This window comes from Phaseolus vulgaris, chromosome 6 (genome assembly GCF_051622355.1).
Source record: "Phaseolus vulgaris cultivar YP4 chromosome 6, ASM5162235v1, whole genome shotgun sequence".
Taxonomy (NCBI): Eukaryota; Viridiplantae; Streptophyta; class Magnoliopsida; order Fabales; family Fabaceae; genus Phaseolus; species Phaseolus vulgaris.
The window spans coordinates 14,849,898-14,861,854 of NC_143503.1; the positions used below are offsets into that span (position 1 = coordinate 14,849,898).

The 11,957-nt window shown below is 36.1% G+C and overlaps 1 protein-coding gene across 1 annotated transcript; it reads right to left on the bottom strand.

Moving 5' to 3' along the window:
• Window positions 1-8,355: 8,355 nt before the first annotated feature.
• Window positions 8,356-11,700, bottom strand: LOC137831040 (putative serine/threonine-protein kinase PBL2). Its single transcript, XM_068638540.2, has 6 exons — window positions 11,381-11,700; window positions 10,478-10,788; window positions 10,243-10,378; window positions 9,767-9,903; window positions 9,543-9,666; window positions 8,356-9,073 (listed from the first exon to the last, which is right to left on the bottom strand). The coding sequence occupies exons 1-6, from the start codon at window positions 11,439-11,441 to the stop codon at window positions 8,652-8,654; spliced, it is 1,191 nt and encodes a 396-aa protein (XP_068494641.1). The 5' UTR covers window positions 11,442-11,700; the 3' UTR covers window positions 8,356-8,651.
• Window positions 11,701-11,957: the final 257 nt, after the last annotated feature.

Sequence of the window (11,957 nt, forward strand, 5' to 3'; positions counted from 1 at the left end):
AAAAGGAGTTAGATCAGTAACATTGAAAGAATTACTACCAAGATAAGTATTAGGCATATCTAACTCATAGGCATTATCGTTAATCCTCTTGATGACTTGGAAAGGGCCATCACCACGAAGCATAAGTTTGGACTTCCTTAGAGAAGGAAATCTATCCTTTCTCAAATGAAGCCAAATCCAATCGCCGAGCTCAAAGATTAATGCCTTTCTCCTTTGGTTGGCAGTTTCAGCATACTTACCAACTTTCTTCTCAATTTGTAACTTGATGTGGGTATGCAAGTCTTTAATAAAAGAAGCCTTTTCGAAACCGTCCTTGCATAGAACCTCATCAAGTATAGGAATGGGAAGAAGATCTAGAGGTGTGAGGGAATTAAACCCATAAACAACCTCAAAAGGAGAATGGTTAGTGGTGGAATTTACTACCCTATTATAAGCAAACTCAACATGAGGTAGTAAATCCTCCCAAACCCTTGGATTCCCGGAAATAAAGCATCTCAATAATTGACCCAAAGTTCTATTAACCACTTCAGTTTGACCATCAGTTTAAGGGTGGCAAGTAGTAGAAAAAAGAAGTTTTGTGCCAAGTTTCCCCCATAAGGTCCTCCAAAAGTGACTTAAGAACTTGGAATCCCTATCGGATACTATACTTCTAGGAAGTCCATGTAAACGAACAACTTCCTTAAAGAAGAGATTTGCAATATGGCATGCATCATCCACTTTGTGGCATGGAATAAAATGAGCCATTTTAGAAAAACGGTCCACTACTACAAAGATGGAATCCTTACCTTTCGATGTCTTGGGAAGTCCTAAGATAAAATCCATAGAAATATCAACCCAAGGCATTGTAGGGATAGGAAGAGGGGTATATAAACCATGGGGTTGGACTTTAGATTTAGCTTTCCTACATGCTATACATTTATCACAGAAGCTATGTACGGATTTGCACATGTGAGGCCAAAAGAAATGTTCATGCAATGTTTCTAAAGTCTTAGCTACCCCAAAATGTCCCATAAGCCCACCCTCATGAGCCTCTCTAACAAGAGATTGTCTTATGGATCCTTGGGGAACACAAAGTCGTTTTCCTTTAAAAAGAAAACCATTATGTAAGAAAAAGTCTTTGTGACCTCCCTTGGAACACTCTTGATAGATTAGAGAGAAATCTAGGTCATCATGATAAAGTTCCTTTATGTGATCAAATCCTAAATATTGAACATTCAAAACATTTAACAAGGTATATCTTCTTGAAAGAGCATCGGCAACCACATTAATTTTACCTTGTTTATGTTTGATCACATAAGGAAATTGTTCAATAAACTCCACCCACTTAGCATGTCTCTTATTAAGCTTGATTTGGCTTTTCAAATATTTAAGGGACTCATGATCACTATGGATCACAAATTCCTTTGGAAAAATATAATGTTGCCAATTTTGCAAAGCTCGAACAAGAGCATAAAGTTCTTTATCATAAGTGGAGTAATTGATATGACTCTCTTTGAGTTTCTCACTAAAATAAGCTATGGGATGTCCTTCTTGAAGGAGAACAGCCCCAGTGCCTATATTAGAGGCATCACATTCTACTTCAAATGTCTTAGCAAAGTTAGGAAGGGCTAAAATGGGGGCTTTAGTCAATTTTTCCTTCAAAGTTTGAAAAGCATTTTCTTGCTCTTGTCCCCATTTAAAAACCACATCCTTCTTTACTATGGCATTTAATGGTGCGGCAATTGTACTAAAGTCTTTCACAAACCGCCTATAAAAACTAGCAAGTCCATGAAAACTTCGTACCTCATTGACATTAGTGGGTGTAGGCCAATGTTGAATTGCTGCAACTTTTGTTTGATCTACATGCACCCCTTTATGACTTACCACAAACCCTAGGAAGTCTATATGATCTAATGCAAAGAAACATTTAGCATGATTAGCATATAACTTCTCCTTCCTAAGAGTTTCTAAAACTTGTCTAACATGTGACTCGTGATCTTCTAAAGACAAGCTATATATAAGAATATCATCAAAGTAAACCACAACAAACTTGCCAAGAAATGTTCTTAATACATGATGCATGAGTCGCATGAAGGTACTAGGAGCATTAGTCAAGCCAAAAGGCATTACCAACCACTCATATAAACCAAATTTGGTCTTAAAAGCGGTCTTCCATTCATCACCATGTTTAATTCGAATTTGATTATAACCACTCTTAAGATCAATTTTGGAAAATATTTTAGACCCATGTAATTCATCCAACAAGTCATCTAACCTAGGGATGGGATGCCTATATTTGATGGTAATGTTATTTATAGCGCGACAATCCGTACACATCCTCCATGTCCCATCTTTTTTTGGAACAAGTATAACAGGCATAGCACATGGGCTCATGCTATCTTGTACCCACCCCTTAGCTAATAAATCCTCAACTTGTTGTTGAATCTCTTTGGCCTCTTGGGGATTGGTCCTATATGCAGGGCGATTTGGTAAAGAAACCCCGGGCATGAAGTCTATTTGGTGTTCAATCCCTCTTAGAGGTGGTAAGCCTTTAGGAGGATCTTGAAACACATCTTCATATTCCCTTACCAAATTGTCCAAACATGTGGGACTATCCTTAGCCGACTCACATTCAATAGTTCTAGGAATAGCTAAAAAAATAGGCTTTTGAGTAACTATTACCTTTTTAACTTGTTGTGTGGACATGAGAAGGCTTCTCTTGGAACTTTTTTTATCATTTTCTTTCTCTCTCTTTTCTCTCATTTTGACTTGGTCCTCATGTACTTCCTTTGGAGAGAGAGACTTAAGAATGACTTTGTGCCCATGGAAGTTAAAAGAAATTTTGTATGTAAAGCCATCATGAAAATTTTTTCTATCAAATTGCCATGGCCTACCTAAAAGAATATGAGTGGCTTCCATTGGGACAACATCACACAAGACCTCATCTTTATATTTACCAATAGAAAATGTAATGAGGACTTGCTTGTTAACAACTATCTCACCTACCTCACTTAACCATTGTAACTTGTAGGGCTTGGCATGAGAGATGGTAGGTAATCCAAGTTTGTCTACCACTCTTGTGCTTGCCACATTAGCACAACTCCCCCCATCCACAATCAAAGAGCATACCCTATCATTAATAAGACACCTTGAATGAAAAATATTTTCTCTTTGAGTTTCATCAAAAGGTTTTAAAACTTGTCCAAGCATGCGTCTTATTACTAATAGGTCACCCTCATGTGGGCTTTCACTCTCACTCTCACTTGGGGATCTAGAAGGTGAGGAATGTCTAGAAGATTCAGACTCATGTTCACTACCCTCTACCCCATCATGCATATACATATTTCGCTTAGAAGGGCAATTAGAAGCAATATGTCCATAGCTTAAGCATTTAAAACACTTCTTACTAGACAATTTAGTTGGTGATTTAGGCCTAGAAGTGGAAGTGGAAGGCTTAGAATCTCTAGGTTTGAAAGTAGAGTCCTTAGAAGGGATATTTGAAAAAGAGCTATTTTTATTTTTCCAAGAAGAGTGGTAGTAGCTATCCTTAGAAGAATTTTTGAAAGCATTTTTCCTTGTAAGTTGATTTTCAATTTTACTAGCAAGGTGAACTACATTTTCCAAAGAAGAATATTCGTGTAGCTCTACCATGTCTTGAATGTCCCTTCGAAGGCCACTCACAAACCTAGCTATCTTAGCTTCCTCACTCTCATCCATATGAACTCTTATTAAAAGCGTGTCTAGTTGTTTAAAGTAATCATCCACACTTAGCGTGCCTTGATGAAACCGTTGGAGTTTCAACAATAGGTCTTTCCTAAAGTGTGGGGGTACGAATCTAGCGCGTAAACAAGCTTTTAAATCGTCCCAAGAGACCACGGGCGGTCTCTTGTGTAGGTCAATGTCCATGAGATATTGATGTCACCATTGCATGGCATAGTCTAAGAATTCTAAGGATGCTAATCTAACCCTATGCTCATCTATAACCCCATTTACATCAAAGATTTGCTCAACCTTAGCCTCCCACCCTAGGTACACATTAGGATCACTTTCACCACTAAAGCTAGGGAGTTTTACATTAGGTGAATAAGGGCCAACCACATGTTGGCGCCTCTCTTCATGGTGATGGTGCCTTGGCCGTGCATTGTCTTCATAATATCCATGAGAAGAATGAGAATTCCTTGAAGAATGCCGAAGAGGAGGATGATGTCTTCTCTCCCGGTTTTGATGGACTTCTTCACGGCTTAACTCCAAGCTTTGGAGCCTTATCACATTAATAAATCCTCCATTTGTCTTATCACATAAAGATATTGAGCATTTGATTGTCTAGCATTCTTTAAATCTTTAAAGAGAGCTGCCTTTTGAGGTGAGCAAGGTTTGGAGGATTCTCCACTAGAAAAATTAGCCATGATCAAAAAGTACAAAAAACAGAAACAAACAATTAAAGAAACTTGTTAGCAAAATAAAGTGAGATGTAGGTTGCTGGAAAAAATGCCAAAAGAAAGTACTCAAACCACTCCAAGAAAGTGTTCTGTCCTTAACCAAGCCTTTCTTGTGGATTGGAGGAGCTTCAAATGAAAAATGTCAAAGCAAACCACACTCACTTAAGAACAAGTCTCCACAAAACTTATAAGAACAAAAAGACAAGCAAGAAAAGGTATAAGCAAGAAAAGCTAAACCAAAACAGAATGCAATATATGACAAAACTGGAAAAGAATATGAATTAAAAGACAAGCAAGAAAAGTAAGGAACTCAATGAAAAAGAAGGCACACAAAAGAGTCCTAAAGAAAAGCACTAGAGTAGATGAAGAAAACAAAAACAGAGCTACTGGAAAAAAAATTTATGCAAACTGTGTTTGATGTTCACTGATTTAACTGGAACGATATAAAGCGAACTGGATTATGAAATTTTAACCACAGAAAGTTCAAGATCTTAGCTCAACAATGGCACTGGAATTACTCAAAAACAGTAAGCCAATTAATTGAGATAAATTTTCTAAAATCGCTGCCAGATTACCGTATTTTTTTTGGCAGAATTGCACACTTTTTGTATTTTATTTATCATTTTTTTTGTACTTTGAATTTTGAAGTACTTCTTTTTTCTACTTTTTTATAACACTTTAAAGAACACAAATCCAGAATTTCAGAAATTTCCAGTGAGTAAATCAATTGCAATAAATCGAAACAGTAAGCACGTTTTCAGAAAAACAGAGGAATCCTAACAGGAATGAAAAACAGAATTAAGAACTAGCAAAGACATAATGGAAATGATGTATAAGAACTTATATAGGTCTAAAATACAAGTATGAACTCAATACTAAAACAGAAAATGCACAAAGGATCAAGAATTAAACTCAGAAACTGTATTACACCAAAGCAAGAAACAATAAACGCAATAAAAGTACTACAAGAAAAGTGATGACAATCTTGGAAAAACATGACTATGACAAAACTTGTATGGATTCAAAAAGGAAAAGACACAAACACATGATAGGCACAATTAAGAAAACAGCAATAAAACTCAAATTAAGCCTAAAAACAGAATTACTAATCACAAAACAGAATCAAAGTGTCCAGCAACTCAAAAAAATTTTTGCACATAACCATAGCTCTAGATACCACATGATAAGAGTTGGATTGAACATAGACACTTTTAAACTCTTGCACACAACATTATATGAGAATGAAAACAACAATTCAAGGATCAAAGAGTGCTTAACAATGAAAAAACGAAATTACATCAACAAAACAACAAGCTGAAAACAGAAATGGAATCAAGGAAGCTTAAGGAGTCATCAATGGAGACATAGCCTTCCAAAATGATGATCCAAACTCAATAAGAGTGCTATCTCCTTGTGAACATCCATATAACAAGATATTAAACACAATTGAATTAAGAACAGCAAGGTACCGAACAGAAAATGAAGAACAGCACAAGGAATACAAAACCAATCGGTTGAAAAGATGAAGAACACTAAGGAGAAGCTAACTACCGAATGAAATTGCAAAAGAAGATGAAAGGAATGACACTTATGGATTGAAGCTCGGCTGGAATGAGAATTTGGAACTGCATCACGCCACTTGGAGTCCTTGTCCAAGATAAGTGAAGAGAAGCCGCCACTTGAAGCTCTCCAATGGCACACAAGATAAGGCTATGGAAGAAGGAGAAACCAAAACTCACAATTCTCTCTCAATTTGAGTAGAGTTTCTCTATATCCAATTTCCAATTCTGAAATTTACAAAGGCAAGCACCTTATTTATAGCCTAAGAGGTACTGAAATGAGAAGCTAAATCAAATGCAAATTCCCTCCTAAATGACACTAAAATGGCGCCAACTAGAGCATGAGGAAGGTGTGACTTCCTTCCTAGTTTTGGCACCTCCTATATGACACCTACACCCCCCTACTAAGTCACATGGACAATGTGACTCTCTCTAATACATTCACACCTATTTATTTAATATCCGCACCCCTACTCTATACAATAGAAATAAGAAGAGTCATCTTGTGATACTCTTGTCCCAAAGCTCTTGCCATGCTCCTAGTGATTCTTTGGGCTTGGGCCCCTTCTTGGGCTTGGGCGTCATGGGCTTGGGCGTCCTCTACTTGGTTTCCATCACCTGAAGTGCCTCACCAAAGAACAAACTCAGTATGTGCTACAAGAGATCCACGATGGGGCGTGCGGTAATCACTATGGGGCTCATGGCAGCCAAAGTCATCCGAGCAGGGTACTATTGGCCGATCGTTCAAGGTGATTGTGCAGAATACGTCAAGAAATGCTTAAAGTGGCAAGAGCTCCACAACATGTCATCACCGTGGCCATTCGCCATATGGGAATGGACATCATTGGTCCTTTCTCACCCGGCAATGGCTAAACAAAACACCCGCTGGTCGTTGTGGACTACTTCACAAAATGGATAGAGGTTGAGCCTCTCGCCGCTATATCGGCCTAGAACGTCCAAAACTGTGTGGAAAAATATTGTGTGTCGGTTTGGAGTGCCAAACACGATTGTATCTGATAATGGCCGACAGTTCATTGATCAGGGGCTTCAAAGCTTCTATGATGACCTCGACATCAAATTTGTTACAAGTTCGGTCGAGCACCCTCAGACGAATGGTCAAGCAGAGGCGGCCAACAAGGTCTTCTTGAACAAATTAAAGAAGAGACTTGGCGCGGCGAAGAGAAGGTGGACCGAATCGACCCTCAATGAGTCGATCAGGAACTTGACCATTCAACCACAATGAAAAGGTCACATGACGACACGTGACCGACTGACCCATGGTGACAAGCCATGGATTGACCAAGTCAGCATGGTTAATCCACAATTAAAGGTTGTCTAACACAACCCTAAACAGAAACCAACCCCATAATCCAGGCCACCAACAAAAGTCCATTAAGGTAATATAAATAGCACAAATTCTAAGGACCAAGTACGTCATTATCTACAGTACTCTAACACCCGAGTGTCGACACCCTGACTGACTTGAGCGTTGGAGTGTCTTTTGCAGGTACCATCCCCGCATGTGAGACCAGACGACCGAGAGGAGAAAGGAGAAGTAGGAAGCTTGGAGTGATAGCGACCGACCGAGATATCGTTACTATGATAAATTGAGAGAATGAGTTAAACACTTTGATGTGAGCATTATCCACTGAAATCCATTGTTTAATTTGACTGAAGTTTTAGTAAAATTTGATAGTTTGAGTCTTGAAAACATTGCTTTATGAATTTTTTGTACTCACAATTCTTTTGTTTGGTCCAAGGATAAAATGTCAAAATATAGGGTGTGATGAATTTAATTTTTCAGGCTAATTATAATTCTTTGATGGTTTTTTTAGCTTTTATTTTTTATTCTTAATTCATATTTGTATTTTCTTAGAATATTAGTCATACAATTGCATTTTTCAGCTTACATGGTGTTAAAATAAATTTTAAATTAAAATAAAAAATCATTATAAAGTCTTAATAAATGAAATTCTATTTTAAAAAAACAAATTAAAATAGTTATTCCACAAAATATCAAAATTAAAATTATTTTATTTTATTTATTATTTTAATATTTTTATTTTAGTATTTTTTTAATTATAATAAAATAAAGTTATTGATACCTAACTAATTACATTAAAAAAATATATCTAATATTTTAAGGTTTTGAATTTAATATGTTGTCAAGTTCATTTGCATGGTTGGCTTATGGATGGAGATATTGAAAATGATAAAATAAAAGAGAAAAGAAGTTTAAAAAAAATTATAAAACTTCTCTTAATGATGAAAAGCTGTTAAAACTCTGTTAATCTATATATATTTTGTCTAATTTATATAGAGATTAATGTTGTTAAAGATAGCTATACAATAGTTCAAAAGCAAAAGTAGATAGCATATGAAGAAAGAAAAACCCTATATGAACATATCCATTAACTTTTCCATTTTCCAATTTTGAATATGAAGAATACCCATCCTAAAAGCTCAAAACTTTCATACAATGAATTAAGAAACTAGCTGGCACCAGAATTTAATACTCTACACTCACACAACCCGCAAAGGTGACAATTCTTTACATAGGCAAATAATGAAAGAACAAAGCATTTGTTTGTATAACAAAGTAATCTTCTGTTCTTATCTTTGTGGAAGGATGCAGAAGCATTCATCCAAAAAGTGGAGAACAAGTGAAGTTAAATCAGAATTTTTGGTTGCATTCATCTATACTTTTTCTGATTAACTTTTGTGAATGGCCATCAGAATTTTTGGTTGCATGGCTCTCAGGTGTTGGTGGTGTCCTTGTGAATGAGTTTGAGGAATTAAGTCCTTCCAATGCTGCTAGAACTTCCACCATAGGGGGTCTAAATTTGGGGTCAGTGTTGAGGCATTGCAGTGCAAGTGCAGCTGCAGCTTGTGCTCCTTTCTTAGAGTATTGACCCCCCAACCTTGTGTCCATTATTCTCAAAACTCTTCTGTTGTCAATCAAGAATGGCTTTGCCCAATCCACCAAGGTTTCCTCTGAAAATCCAGGTCTGTCATCTTCCACTGCACGCCTACCGGTAAGCAACTCTAACAAGACTACACCAAAGCTATATACATCACTCCTTGAAGTCAGGTGACCTGTTCAGTTGAAAACCAACTTAGAAATAAGTGAAGGATGATCATTGAAGTTTATAAGCAAACATATGCACATCACATAATTGCTAATGGAAAGGTGGTGGTGGTAATTGAATTATAGTTGCCTTTTTCTAGACTATTTATGATGGAGATCCCATGTAGACTAGAGATAAACACATTTTATAGTATAAAGTGAGTGCAAACCTCACTAATGAGTTGATTTTATAAGATTGAGTTAGACTTAAAATCAACTTTTTAATACTTTTTTACAAGTGAAAACTGATCCTGCTAGAAATACAACATGAAACCTTTCATGTGTCTTTTCTTAAGACATTAGGCTTTTCATGTAGTTGGTTCATGATTTGATATCTAAATAAATTATTGAAATGACCTTTTATAAGTAATTAGTATAAAAAGGAACTAGTTTGAGTTAAATTTAGATTTCAAACTGATCAAGACAAAGGAACCATACCTGTAGCAACATACTCTGGTGCAGCATAACCTTGAGTTCCTATAACTCGAGTTGAAACATGAGTATTATCTCCAGTTGGACCATCCCTTGCCAAACCAAAATCTGAAAGCTTTGCATTGAAGTCCTACATATACATTAGGCTACTCTTTAAGAATGGAAACTTGTTGTAAACCAGAATGTGTAGTCATTACTGAATGACAAACCAAAGTTTTAATGTCACATACTGAATCAAGTAGGATATTGGAAGCCTTTAAATCACGAAAGATCACATTTTGGTCCAGGGAATGTAAGAATGTCAGTCCTCTTGCTACACTAATTGCAATGTTGACCCTTATAACCCAAGCCATTGGTTGAACACCTTCTGCAGAAATAGAAAGAAAAAATTTTAGGGTATGATGAGTTGATAGCAATCTTGGTTCAGCATAAATTAGTACTCTATAAAATCTTACCAAAAAATCAATTCTGGGAATCAAACAAAACCACATAACTAAATACATAATGACAGAAATAACCTTTTGAAAAACATAAGAACATCAAATTGCAGCTATCTCTCATGGTATAAACAGTCATGTAATTCATTAAAAATGTCTTTATCAAACTCTTTCCCTCTGAACATTATCTAGTCAAATATTAGAAATTGATTGGGAAGGAGAGTGGAGCTACTAAGAGACCAAACATGCTTAGAGTGAAATGAACTTACTTCTGAATAAATGATTCTCCAAACTTCCTTTTTGCATGAACTCATAAACCAGAAGCCTGTTTTTACCTTCCAAACAATAACCAATAAGTTTCACCAAATTCTCATGCTGAAGCTGCCCAAGATAACTGACTTCTGCCTGCCAGCACAAAGGAAGTAAAATCAGTCATCAATATAGCAAGACCATTGATTAGTTAGGCTAAATAACAACTTTGGTTTATGGTCTTGTTACACTTACAAGCCATTCCTTGTGGCCTTGGAAGCTTTCTGGCTTAAGATTTTTAATGGCCACCACAATTCCAGTGCCTGGTCTTGTGGGACCATATGTGTTCTCATCAATCCATCCTTTGAAGACACGCCCAAATCCTCCCTCTCCAATTAAATTTTCTCGCCTGAAGTTCTTAGTAGCCTCCTTTAGATCATTCAAGCTAAAGGACTTGAGGCTACTAGAGATGGATGCGGTAATATTTGATTCTGAAGCTTTTGGAGCTTGATTTTGTACAGAAGAATTTGAATACTGCCTTGGCTTACTTACAGGCCTCTTACTTCCTGCAAATAGATAAGAATTAAGTTAAAAGTAGCAATGAGATTAACTTTCCAATATATTGTAACATAATTTTGCAAGGAAACTTTGGACAGATGTCAATTTCAAACAGAACTGATTTTAGTTAATTTCACACTTGGTTTTAAATTGTGTTCGTAGTCACAGTAGCGGCCAGGGTGAATAAAAAAAGCTTTACAATGAGCCACAACTGCGGGTGGTGTAGACTGAAATCTAGAACCATGATTTCAGGTAAAACATCTCCAAAACTGCAAAGTTATACAACATTGTGCACAACTAAATGCAAAGCAGCCTCAGAATCTTCATTTTCTTCAGGTCAAGGATAAGACAACAACTTACAAATGAAACACCCTATTTAATCTTTAAGTATTACATCATATTGAGAACAGTTTTAATCTTCAGAAACTAAATAGGAAAAGTACAAACATTTAGCATGACAAACAAAAAGTCAAACTTAAAACTCTTTCTGTGATTGGGGCACAAACAAAGGGAAACAAACACACATAGTGGCATCAAAACATCAAAGAAGAAAGTAAAGTCACCACCCCATAGAGATGATCCCAATGAAGAGAAACTAACCAGACAAATTGGAGGAAGATACATGAGCAATCGGTTTTCCTTTCGCACAAGTATTTCCCATGATGAAACGTATGTTGTTGTTGTTTAGACCAAAGCAGCAAAACTCATGAAGGAAAAGCTCAATAAGAAGCAAAAGGGTGTGAAGAAAATGTCTGAAAAACTATGGTCTAACCAAGAAGAAAATGTTCACAGCAATGCCATGGTTAGCTCAAGAGGCAGAGTTGTCAACTTTAGGTTCAACCAGAAAATAATTTAAAATAGAATTGCTTGCTTTCATGAACCTTCATAGAAGCACTTATTGAATTCAGGGGTCAGATTTTGACCACATTATATGGAAATAGTACTTTATTTCAAAAGTTGTGACGTGAAAATTGTAACTAGATTAAAATAGCATTTTTAGATAAGGATTGTGATATTAACTCAGATAAGGGTTTACTACAGTTTACAAATAACATAAATTAATAAATTTCACATACAACATGAATTTTTTTAGAAAAATGTTACTTTTATCACTATCAGTTTATAATCTTTTACGTCTTTTTATATAAGTTTACATTTTATATTTTAGTAAAAGATG

Excerpts from the sequence above, each read along its gene's own strand:
- LOC137831040 (XM_068638540.2), bottom strand. The coding sequence starts at position 11,441 with ATGGGAAATACTTGTGCGAAAGGAAAACCGATTGCTCATGTATCTTCC. Across the intron at positions 10,789-11,380 it reads ATCTTCCTCCAATTTGTCTG|GAAGTAAGAGGCCTGTAAGT; the intron begins GTTAGTTTCTCT and ends ATCTATTTGCAG. Across the intron at positions 9,074-9,542 it reads ACCAGAGTATGTTGCTACAG|GTCACCTGACTTCAAGGAGT; the intron begins GTATGGTTCCTT and ends TCAACTGAACAG.